Genomic DNA, 13,104 nt, shown 5'->3' with positions numbered 1-13,104 from the left:
GTGGAGGCTGCTGCTGGTTATTTTGTTGAGTGGAGGCTGCTGCTGGTTATTTTGTTGAGTGGAGGCTGCTGCTGGTTATTTTGTTGAGTGGAGGCTGCTGCTGGTTATTTTGTTGAGTGGAGGCTGCTGCTGGTTATTTTGTTGAGTGGAGGCTGCTGCTGGTTATTTTGTTGAGTGGAGGCTGCTGCTGATTATTTTGTTGAGGGGAGGCTGCTGCTGATTATTTTGTTGAGGGGAGGCTGCTGCTGATTATTTTGCTGAGTGGAGGGTTCTGCTGGTTATTTTGTTGAGTGGAGGCTGCTGCTGATTTTTTTGTTGAGTGGAGGCTGCTGCTGGTTATTTTGTTGAGTGGAGGGTTCTGCTGGTTATTTTGTTGAGTGGAGGGTTCTGCTGGTTATTTTGTTGAGTGGAGGGTTCTGCTGATTATTTTGTTGAGTGGAGGCTGCCGCTGGTTATTTTGCTGAGTGGAGGCTGCTGCTGATTATTTTGCTGAGTGGAGGCTGCTGCTGATTATTTTGTTGAGTGGAGGCTGCTGCTGGTTATTTTGCTGCGTGGAGGCTGCTGCTGATTATTTTGTTGAGTGGAGGGTTCTGCTGGTTATTTTGTTGAGTGGAGGGTTCTGCTGATTATTTTGTTGAGTGGAGGGTTCCGCTGGTTATTTTGTTGAGTGGAGGCTGCTGCTGGTTATTTTGTTGAGTGGAGGCTGCTGCTGGTTATTTTGTTGAGTGGAGGCTGCTGCTGGTTATTTTGTTGAGTGGAGGCTGCTGCTGGTTATTTTGTTGAGTGGAGGGTTCTGCTGGTTATTTTGTTGAGTGGAGGGTTCTGCTGATTATTTTGTTGAGTGGAGGGTTCTGCTGGTTATTTTATTGAGTGGAGGGTTCTGCTGGTTATTTTATTGAGTGGAGGGTTCTGCTGATTATTTTGTTGAGTGGAGGGTTCTGCTGGTTATTTTATTGAGTGGAGGCTGCTTTTAAACACTACATATAAGGTGTGTGAGTATGGTGCTGTGAGAATATGTCGGTGTAGCACATACACTGAAGGTTCCCACTAAATATCTGCAAACACTTACCGCAGGCTTTGAAATGTTTGACAACTGGGCTTCTAACGCTTTCGTTTCTTCATCTTTCTCTACAATGAGAAAAAAAAAAAACAATTTGCTTTTATATATTAATATATCCCTGTAGAATCAATTTGTACTATATTGCAAAACTGATGAGATGTGAAATACAAGGCAATAAATTAAAGGAAATCTACCATCAAAATCCATCATGATAAACCAGGGACACATACGCACAAGAAGATTTCCAGTGTCACAGCGCCTGGCTCTATATTTGTTATTCATGGCCACCTTCCTTCTAAGATCAATTGTTAAAATTATGCAAATGAGTCTAAGGGCTCTAGGAGGTGTTTTCAGAGCCCCTCAGTGATGTCATTTCACTCCCTGTTTCAATGAGCAAAGCAGGTCTCCCCTCCCCCTGCATTTACTGCTGCTTCTAGATTACACAGGCAGAGGGAGAAGGGAGGGACATCCCCTTGTCACTGTAACAACAGGTTAAAAGACATCAGTACGGGGCAGCCTGGATATGTGAGACTGCCCTGCCCTGCCCTGCTCATCTTGCGGAGCAAAGAGGGGTCCGACAGAGGTACATTATCTTGTGGTTCTTGTGATCTGTGGGGGTCTAATCACTGAAAACCCCACCAATTAGCAATTTAGGCCCTATCTTGTGGATAGGGCCAAACTTGTTTTGTGGGAAAAGGAGTCTATCACCTCCACCCAGTGTTATAATTTGTTAGCAGCATGTTGTAGAGAAATGCCCTGTGATCTCTAACATTTCTTTACTTTATGCAATTTCCAAGATATTCCCATTTTTAATCTGTATGCAAACGAGGCACCTGGTGCTCTTGGGGCATGTTGTCGGCACCTGAAACACAGCTATTCCTGGCTAAATCACTTTTTTCCATTGTCACCCTATTCTTGTCACAATACAAATCTCCTGCTTATCTGGAGATTCATAAGGCCAATGAAATGACTATTCTGCAGCATCTATCCTGAGAGGGGTATTATGCCCTACCTAGGTTTCTCCTCTGGAAAATGTACAGATAACATGAAACTGGGTTTTACTTTATCAAATCACAAACCACTAAAATTCTGATTTTTCAAGAGTACATACTGAACAGAGACTAAAATTGTCATGTGAACATGTACTAACATTTATTGGGATTTCACTGCCTAAATTCTTGTAAATGATTCATACACATCAATAATCACAATTACCTTGTATTTCGGTTTCTACCTGGGATGAATTCTTTCCTTTCTGTTTGTTCTTAAATTGTCCTGTATTTAACCCCGGACTATTCTGTCCTTTAAAAATTCCATTAGATTCATTAACCGGAGAAGTGCTTTTCTTTGGGGAGAAGGGAGGGCTATTCAGCTTGTCTTTCTGTGCGCCGTGTCTATCTTTCAACTTCTTCTGTAACCGTTCATGGATTTTACTTGATCTCTCATCCCGAAGTCCAGACCTCCCATGGGTAGAAAGAGCATCTGAAAGACAGATGAAAACATTCCGGTTCAAACATACTCTGAATAAAAACCTTTCTGCTCTATAAATGGATACAGTGGGGCACATTTACCTGTGAACAGTGCAGATCCATGAAGATCGTGCGCCAGAAATCATGGCTCTGGTGCTCCCTGCACTGTACCAACAGAGTTCACCAACTTTTTTGTGGTGCACCTTTAACATAGGGAGTGCGACAGACTTTGCATGACAAATCTGGCGCATGGTCCGATTGAGCACGGGAATGGCCCCTAATTTGTGTCGCATGATGCCTAGTGCAGCTGCGCCACAATAGGGTCACGTGCGACAATTGTGGTGAAGACACGTCTTAAATACCTGTGTAAGCCGTTAACACCTAAAAACGTGCAAAGTCCGACAGAAAACTGGCGCACAGCCCTTAGTAAATGTGCCCCAATGTGTTATGTACAACAGAAATGTCAACAAACGTAATTGTAACCAATATAAAACCCCAAAACAGAGAATTTTTTCATAAAAAGGTTTTAAAGGAAATCTACCATCAAAATAAAACATGGATAAACAGGGACAAATACTCATAGATCCAGGCACTGTGACTGTGGTTGTCTGCTTATATTTGTTATCCATGGCCTCCTTCCTTCTAAAATAAACTTTTCAAATTATGCAAACCAGCTTGAGGGGCTCTGGTGGGTGTTTCCAGATCCCCTCAGTGATGTCTTTTAACTTGCTGTTACAATGAGCAGGACATGTCCCTCCCTCCTCCCTCTGCCTGTGGAATCTAGCAGCACTTGGGGAAGGGGAGACCTGCTCGGCTCATTGAAACAGGGAGTGAAATGGCATCACTGAGGGGCCCCGGAAACACCCCCTCATTAGCATAATTTTAAAAGGAAGGCTGCCAAGGATAAAAAATATAGAACTGGGTACTGTGACTGTGGTAATCTCCTTATGCATATGTGTCCCTGGTTTATCATGACAGATTTTTATGGTAAAATTTCTTTAAGAACAAAGTCATCAATCTGTCAATCTGTAAAATACGTGTTAGACATTGCAATAATGTAATAAAAACAGCTGATATACCCAATAGCTCTCACACTGCTGCAGAGTCTCTCCCACTACACAATTAAATCCAAACACAATTCTGCTTTGATTCACAGAAAATATTTTCCGGCCAGGATTCAGCTGCAGAACCTGTATATACTCCCTCTAAGGGTCGTGTGCTCTTCTTCGAGCCGCCGTCCATTTCTATTGTCAGTGTTTTATCAGTGTGTGATCGGTTCTGATTCGCCTGACCACAAAAACCTAAAAATGAAGTGACTGGCTTGTCCCAAAGGGTTGTTTTCAAAAAACGCATGCGTTTTTTAATGGACTGCTTAAAAACAAACCAAAAAAAGGGGTTCAAAACGCCACGTGTGCTACCACCCTGAGCCACAAGCACAGGCAAGAATAGGACCCACAGACAAAATACACGTTTATGTGCATGGGGCCATTGAAAACAATGGGTCAGTGTCTTTATATTAAAAAAAACATAAAATAAAGATTGCACATGGACGGAAACAACCTCCTTTTGCATGTGGCATATGGCCTCCTTCAGACTAGCGTTATGTCCGTATGCCATCCATGGTTTATGCGGATAGCGTACAGACCCATTACTTTCTATGGTTATTAACATTTCTATTTATTTAAACGGGCGTGCGCACTGTGTGAAGAAATTGTCAGCAAGGACTATTTTTTCCTTACCTCCGAACCACAGACTTTCATAGAAGTCAATGGCTCCGGAAAAAAAAAAAAAATAAAACATGGGTAGTGCAACGATCAACAGATGCCATATGTACATATAACAATGCAGTCACAATACTGACACAAAATAGGCTGAAAATGGATGCTTTTTTATGGACACATGTGTCAATGATCCCTAAGAGAGAAGAAATCTGCAGCAGAAGATGTACACATGTTATACACACCATGAAGGGAGTTCCAAAATATTTTTTTTTACCTGGGTCACGGCCTCTCCCAATAAAACACTTACCGTATTTTTCAGTCTATAAGGCGCACAAAAAATCCTTAGATTTTCTCAGAAATCAGAGGTGCGCCTTATAGTCCAGTGCAGCCTATATATGAACCGTATTTACAGACAACAGCTGCCTTAAACTGTGCACAGGTCTGCCACCTGCTGGTCATTCATCCTTATAACCAGGTGCGCCTTATATATGAACCTAGACGTTTTAGCAGGCATTTATTGATGACGTGCCTTATAATCCGAAAAATACGGTACTAAAAAACCAGCACAATAATTACAAGGTACTGTATCCTGCAGAGTGTAACAGGCCCGTCGGAGCTAAAAATTATTGAAAAGATGAGTCTATTGCTAGAGATAAAGGTATAATACAATTCAATTCACCTCCACAACATTAGTGAAATGTCCAGCTCAACTACTGTCAAGAGATTTTACTTTTTTCAGAAATATATTTAGATTTTTGAAGATGGTTAGTAGTAAACATATGCAAAAATACCTACAAGAAACGTAAAAGATATACCTTATACACTCGAGCATAAGCCAACCCAAGTATAAGCTGAGGCCCCTCATTTTACCACAAAAACCTGGTAAAACCTATATTTTTTTACTTGAGTATAAGCCGAGTTTGGGTTTTCAGCACATTTTTTTGTGCTGAAAATCTAGGCTTATACTCAAGTATAAATGACATTCAATAAAAGTTCCCTCAATTTTTTTTTCTCTTTTCGATTTTACAGTACTTACCCAAATCTCCATATACCTGTGAGGGGTGATACTGAGGGGTGTACTGAGAGGTCAAATCTCCTGCTCCACTCACTGCTGTGTAAATTTGGCGATGAGGTGGAGGCATCATTGCAGAAAGGGGTATAAATCCTGGCAGAGGAGGAGGTGCCCGGTGGATGACAGGATGGCCACTCGTGTGGAACTCTGGTGGCTGTGGAACCACTACAACTCTCCGCACACCATTGTCTTCAATCACCTGAGGAAGGACATGGAGGTGTAAGCCACGACCCAGGATCACAATATACATGGATCATTAAGACAGGAGGCCACAACAATACAGTCTAAACATCTTAGAAAGCTCATGAAGAAGCCGCTATAGTCTGTTTCTCTGCATACAAACATACAGAATACAATGACCACATTTAACAAAAACAGTGCAGTCTGTACAAGGTGCAGTTTGCATGTGTAGTGTGTAGAGGGCGCCAGACTCATGAATAGTGGCGTCCTTTCTTCATGAATCTGGCGCCCCCTGCATTGCTGCAACAGAGTGCACCAACTTTTTTTTTTTGTGTACACAAGGGCGAGAAACACAGTGCTGTTGAACACTGCATGAAAAATGTGGCACATGGTCCCACTGTGCATCGGAACGCTCATTTCAGTGCACATGTGTGGCATGGACACCTCTTAAACACATGTGCAAGCAGTTTGCACATAAATGAACATGCAAAGTCTGACAGAAAACTGCGGCAGGGGCTTCAGTAAATGTGGGCCTGTGTGTTTAAAGTATAGCTAGACCTTAGAAGCGGTTTTTATATTAGAAAAGAATAAAGTGGGTCATAATTATAGATCCAGGCACTGCGGCTGTGGTAATAGTCTTATATTTGTTATGCAAGATTGTTATGCATGTTATGTTTCTTCTAAAATCAATTTTTAAAATTATACTAATGAGTCTAAAGAGCTTCTGGGAGTGTTACCAGAGCAACTGTTGCTTCACAGACTGTTACACTGTCTTCCTATCCCCCTTCAGCACACATTGGGAGGGAAAAAGTGCTACTTGCATAATGTGAAGCTACAGCACAGCACAGATGGGCTCTCATAATGCCCCCCAGAGTCCTTGTAGCTCATTGGCACAACTTTAAAGTTGATTTTAGAAGGGAGAGGGAAAAGATAACAAATATAAGCAGTTTACCACATTCTCAGTGCCTGGATCTATGAGTAAGTGTCCCTGGTTTACAGTATCATGCTTGATTTTGATGGTAGATTTCCTTTAAGTAAAGCAACTTCTCTGTTTTTTCTCCTGTAGTGAGCAGTGTAACAGAAAGTCTCTCCACTTCAGATAAGGAGATTAGTGATCAACTCTTTCCACATCTAGAGAATATTTCCCTTGATGATTCAGCTTTCTAAGATGTTTAGACTATCCAGGGACTGTCTACCACCAGGATCAAAGTTTGTAAACCAAGTACACTTACAAACTGGTACAAAGGCTTTTAAAATTATACAAACCATAGGTTATTATTAACATCTATGGAGCATGAAGCCCTTCAGGCTCATTTACATATTATTTAAATCCCTTTTTTTCTAAAAAACAAAACAAAAAAACAACATAAAAGGAAAATAGAAGCTAAAAGGAGAGCAGATCCTGCCGGAGGGGGGCACACACCTGCATGTAAGTATACATGGTTTACAAGCCTCAATCCTAGTGGTAGATTCCCTTTAAAGGAAACCTTTAAATGAAACACGGATTATAAACTGTGCTTGATTTTGCAAAAAAAAAAAAAAAAAAAAAAAGCCTTTAAAAGATAATGTAAATGAACCCGAGGTGCTCCAGGACACAGAAACTTATTCTCTAATAAAATATATCACAAAGTGTACTATTTTCATTGATATGAATCATTTATAAAATATTGTTGAAGGTAGGAGAAATGAGGGAGCTGATATGACACGTCCCTTGTGTCAGCTACTTTTTGAAAGTTATTTTAGGTAGATCTGAGGTAGATTTTAGGATTTGTATACATATGCATTGGGCACAGTATAGAGACTTCTGTCTGAACCTGTCTTTAGGGTTAATGACGAAACCTGATGACAGGTTCCCTTTAATGATACCAGCTGTTATAAGGCAGTTCATACTCTTCCTGTAACGTGACAAAGAACTGAAACGCTGACGTGTCAATGTCCAGACACAGATAAAAGTCATTTTTACAGACAATTATCACCTCATTTTCAGCCTTCAGTCTGCAGATTCCCCAAACAAGAAGGAATGATGGTTTGTCTGCTTGTGCAGACATTTTGCCTGAGAGCGCAGTCAGTAAAGCAGGAGCTTCAGTATAGCACTAGGCCACACACATTTAGAGCTGGAGGCGCAGACACAGGTTTTAATAGGATATTTGGCAGGTATGAAATATTAACCAGAACTTACATTTTCCATTATGTGCGTTACGAATCATAGGTCGTTCTTCATGTCAGAGAGGTTTTCCAGGTAGGAACAGTATCTCTGCATACTCTCCAATTAAAGTTTAACTAGGGTTTCTATCTAGACTGAACAAAGGTTATGGTCCCGGGCTGTACTCAGATGACAGAGGGAATTACCATATATCACTATGTTTAAGTCCATTTATTAAAGATACCACTACAGTATAACCATCTTCCAAGCCACATACCTCCATGTGCAGGATAAACCACATTCTTAGCGGAAATATAGCCCACAGTTAGTGATAATTAAGATCCATCATGATAAACCAGGGACACTTACTCATAGATCCAGGCACAGTGACTGTGGTAATATTTGTTATCTATGGTCTCCTTCCTTCTACAATCAACTTTTAAAATTATACTACTGAGCCAGAAGTCCACCTGTGATGTGGCTTTACAGGCTGTTACACTCTCACCCTTTACCCTTCCAGCTGCTGTATTCCAATGCTCGGCCACACATCGCCCTGTGTAAATAGAGAATATACTGCTGATAACTAATTAAGTGTATGAAGGAACCGCCATCTATTAATGAGTGGCGCCTCATGACGTCATAGTGTGCACGGGGGCAGAGCACAGAGCTGGGTTGCACTACTGCTTAAAATAGAAGAGAATCCACAGGGAGTGCTGAAAGGCGAGTACGTACTAAAGATTTTTTGTTTGTTTTTTTTATTGGGGGCAGGTGCCCCAAGCTTCATCAGGTTGCACCCGGGGCCATCGCCCGCAGCACCTGGTTGAAGAAACAGGCCTAACCCTGATAAAGATACAGACAAGACTTTAATATTATTGCTTGACCCTGAGATCACAGATCTCCATCCAGCAGAAGAACATGATGTCAATCTGATAACGTAGGATGTGCTGTACGTGTTACTGTGACTGATAAGATCATCACTGCTCCAACATCAGTAACAACCAAAAATAGACACAGGAAATACACACCTGCTGAGCATATCCTGGAGGCACATAGATTGGAGGGACGGAGCCATTCGGGGACATCATCGGGACCTGAGCAGGACCTGCACAGAGAACACATTGTTATTAAGACTAGTAGCAACTAGTAGATATTCCATAATATTAAAATGAGGAAATGTGCAAATGGAAATAACAAGGAAGGAAAATGTGACGACCTGTCTACAAAATACTAGACACATGGCTGAGCATCCAAACAGATGATGATGTTCAGCCATGATGCTCAAGATGCAAAGCATATACAGGCGGTCCCCTACTTAAGGACACCCGACTTACAGACAACCCATAGTTACAGACGGACCCCTCTGCCCACTGTGACCTCTGGTGAAGCTCTCTGGATGCTTTAAAATAGTCCCAGATTGCAATAATCAGCTTAAAATTGTCTGCAATGAAGCTTTATTGATAATTCTTAGTCCTATTACAGCAAAAAAATTTGAAACTCCAATTGTCACTGGGGCAAAAAAAAAAATTGTCGGGAACTACAATTATAAAGTATACAGTTTCGACTTACATACAAATTCAACTTAAGAACAAACCTACAGTCCCTATCTTGTATGTAACCCGGGGACTGCCTGTACAAAGTCCTCAAAGTACAAGATCTGCTATACCACAAACTCTTATATAGAAATGTCTATTTTATTTTAGCTAATCTAAAATGTCCACATTGGTGTAGCAGATCTTCCACTTTTATTATTTTCTTACAAGTATTCTAATAGTTTGAGCCAATAATACTGAGGGGTGTGATCTTGCTCCCATTCCTTTGATCCTATATAGGGTCCCTGTCAGTTAAACTAACCCAAACTAACTAATCATATCTTTGAAACCTGCCGTTATACAGCAGTACAACTATCCCTATGGCAAGAGGCTTAAAAAGCAAAAAGGAAAGCGGGGAATCCAGCATCCGTACACAGAGAATCCAAGGTAGACGACGTTTAAAAAGTAATTCCAAAATTTTTATTCTTCAAAGTTAAAAAAGTGCTTGTGCATTGACATGGGCACAAGAAAGCAAGCAGTGCGAGAACAATCCCTATATTGTTCCCTCCATGACTGTAAAGTTCTGAGGTCTGTTCATAAAGTTGACTGTCTATGCAAATGATCTCATGTGAGTCAGATGCTCGTCTTAAATTTAAGCAAAGTCCGTCATAGTTATGTCCTTTCTGCTCACCTGTGCCTCCAGCTTAGTACCCCCTCCCTGAGGAATGAGAGTGACGCTGGCTGTGTGACTTGCCGAAAAGGGAGGGGTGAATGATGGCACTGATTTCTCTTCAGTGGGTCTTTCACGCACAGCCAGTCTCTCATTCCTGATGGAGGGAAGAATGATGTAGCAGAAGTGAGTTTACTTGGCTGAAGAGAGAGAAGGCCCCTTGTCATGAATCTGGAGGCATGGTGGAGTAAGAAGAACATGAATAAGCATAGATGGGTAATCAACTTTACGACTCAACTGTGGAACTTTACAGGCAAGGGAAGGAACAATATAGGGATAGTTGTCCTGCTATATAAACAGCAGGTCTAAAAGAGAATCTTAATTAGCGTGGGTTAGTAAATTTGACAGATTCCCTATAAAGCGAGTACTACTTCCTTACAACATATACACTTCTCAACTTTGCAAGGGTAAAACCAAGCAGGACAAGCTGCATGGTTAATATAAATTTAAAAAGTAGTAGATGTTGCTAAAATCTATACATTTTCACAAATCTAGCTCCACTCTAGATTTAAGGATGGGATGGACTTGAGCCTGTGGTCCTTCCCTGTACACAGTACCTTTTAGATATCTTTATACAGTACGTTTCACTGATGCCTTAGATTAAAGCCACCATTCTTATAAAAATGACTTATTGATGCCATCTGTTACTAAAGATCAAGTAATGCAGTCAGGGGGGCTCTACAGTCAAGTTAACCTGTCTTATTTTTTTAGACTTGTAGCTCTGATACCATGGATGGAGCCATCAGTGAAACATTTGTAAAGACTTCTAAGAGGTAATGGGAGGGAGTGGAAGGGGGCGGGCTGGGGTGCTGGTTTACTAGCAGTGACTATTGTGCATTAATGGGATTATCAAGGAAGCTTTGCAATCGGCCCCTCTTTACATGTCCTGTCAAGACTGAAAGAAGTGACATAACAAATTTTTGACTGTTTCTTCATGCGAATAAGGGGATATTAGAGCCTTGGTCTTGCCAACTTCTGTATAAGTGATGCCTTCTGTCTGCACAACCATTTTAAGTTATTTAAATATGTTCTATACATCCATTTAAACCAGGGTTGTGCATGCAGCTCACCCCCATTCAATTGGGCTGCAATACCAAACACATCCTATGGATACGGTGGTGTGGTTTTTTGGAAGAGGCCAGTCACATTTCCCTAAACCTGTACACACTCCTCATTTGAACAGCATGTATATAGAAAATATTCATCTCCACTACCTGTGTCCCCCCCATCCTCCTTTAGCAGTGCTCTCTAGCTTTGTTATAGATCTAAAAGCAAGGTTAATTAAGTAAGGTTAAGGTAAAAAAAAAATGTTGAAATCATCCATTAAATACTTCCCTTTGCAGAACCCATGTGAGGAATACAGATCACAAAGACAACATTGCAGCACTGCAGTCAGACCATTGTTCTCTGTGGGAGCTGCTAAAGCCACGACGGCCATGAAAGGGTTACAGCGGAGCTGTCATAATGATGGGATAACAGCTACCTTGCTGTAGCCAGGGGTGAGACCTGACATTTAGCAGGATTTGTTAACTCTGCGCTGCCGACACAAAGAAAATAATGCACCTCCTCGGTGGAGAGGCGAGTGATTCAGCAATCGGATGGGTGAGTCAGAAGGCTGAGTACAATGCGAGCAGCACGTCCTGACCACCGATGGCTCCTGATCATTTCCTAGCAGTTGGTGTCTGCATTGTCATCAAGCCGCAGATAGTCTGCACACACAGCTAGGCTCTGGATGTCTACCTATGTATGGAAGCATAGTCCTTACCACTCATGTCTGCAAGCAGGATAGATAGGAGGAGAGCCGGCTCCGGGGTATACAGGACACACGGTGGATACAGGGAAACCAGCCAGCAAACCACATGACCAGGTCACATGACATTATGTAAGGGGTGAGCCAGCACTAGGGTGTGTGTTACAACAAAAGAAATCACGTGACTACAAAGTCCTATGTGATAACAATCTACCAGCCAGCAGAATAGGAAGACGTCAGGGAAGGCTCAATAACAAAGCAAATATGCAAATTAAGCCATGTCATGTTCCCCCCCCCCCCAACAGTGCACAGCAGGGTTAGGCCAAGTTCACACCCGCATTCGGCAGGTTCTACATTCCGTTATGAATAGCAGGAAAAATAGAGCGCGTTTCTTTTTATTTTAAGCTATTAATAATGGATGGTTAATGTCATGTAACAAAAAGTTCATTGACGTTTTAAATTTCCAACAAGATCTCCGAAAATGAAAAGTGAAACAGAAAGTCCAGAAGCAGGTGTGAACTTACTGATATAGCTGGATGAGAAGTGGGAAGGTACTGTTTCCCACTGAAGACATAGTAATAAGTAAGTGCCATACACAATAGTAAGCAAAATGAATAAATACACCAACAATACTCTCCTTAAAGGAAACCTACCATGAAAATCAAGGACAATGCTTATATTTGTTATCCATGCGCTCCTTCCTTCTAAAATAATGCTAATTAGTCAGAAGGGATCAACAGGTGTTACCAGACCCCCTCCGTGCTCTGGATTCACCAGCTGTTACAGTGTCTGCCCCTCCCCCTACTCACTTAGCACTTCCTACGCCCTCTACTTGATATAATCTCATGGCTGTAGAAGAAATTTCTGCACACAGTGGGGGGTGGGAGGGTTCTCCTCCACAGTGTAACAGCCTGTAAAGCAACAGCACGGAGGGGCTCTGGTAACACCCTTCTGGCTCAATAGCATAATTTTAAAAGTTGATTTTAGAAGGAAGGAGGCCATGGATAACAAATATAAGAAGATGCTCACAGTCAGACTGCCTGGATCTACGAGTAAGTACCTCTGGCTTATCATGCTTTATTTTGATGGTAGATTTCCTTTAATGGGAGTATAGTTGATATTTATTAATCTTACTTAATGTTGTGGATAGGGCTTTATTTTTCAACCAACGCTCTTCAGCCTTATTTTCATATTTGTAAAATTAACTTTTGGCACAGAAGGAGCACCTGGTCAAAACAAGAATTTGGGTGGAATGTGTGGGAATAGTCCTACATGTTGTAGAACTTAGTTTGGGTATGTAAACCATGATAAAGTATTCTCTTCCATTACTTCTCACTCCATTGTTGGGAGTACTGGGAAATGACAGAGCGCCTGAGTGTATAATTGTGTTTACTGGACAACCCCTTTAATGTCTTGTTGCTAGGGAAATAGCACATCGCTTAGCTGAACG

At 41.5% G+C, this 13,104-nt stretch overlaps 1 protein-coding gene across 8 annotated transcripts in view; it reads right to left on the bottom strand.

Annotated features, from left to right (window-relative positions):
* Positions 1 to 13,104, bottom strand: part of FNDC3A (fibronectin type III domain containing 3A) — a 130,968-nt gene that overhangs the window by 33,120 nt on the left and 84,744 nt on the right. For 7 of the 8 annotated variants that reach the window (XM_072134536.1, XM_072134544.1, XM_072134537.1 and 4 more), the window contains 4 exons: positions 8,671 to 8,747; positions 5,287 to 5,521; positions 2,276 to 2,542; positions 1,070 to 1,128 (listed from right to left, as the gene is read on the bottom strand). In XM_072134536.1, coding sequence (XP_071990637.1) covers positions 1,070 to 1,128; positions 2,276 to 2,542; positions 5,287 to 5,521; positions 8,671 to 8,747 — 638 coding nt within the window. Of the gene's footprint in view, positions 1 to 1,069; positions 1,129 to 2,275; positions 2,543 to 5,286; positions 5,522 to 8,670; positions 8,748 to 11,669; positions 11,766 to 13,104 lie in introns of those variants that run through there. The other variant, XM_072134542.1, reaches the window with a different exon arrangement.

The sequence above is a fragment of the Engystomops pustulosus genome, chromosome 2 (assembly GCF_040894005.1).
Source record: "Engystomops pustulosus chromosome 2, aEngPut4.maternal, whole genome shotgun sequence".
NCBI lineage: Eukaryota > Metazoa > Chordata > Amphibia > Anura > Leptodactylidae > Engystomops > Engystomops pustulosus.
Note: the sequence above shows the minus strand (reverse complement) of the source record. Positions and strands in the feature narration are given on the sequence as shown.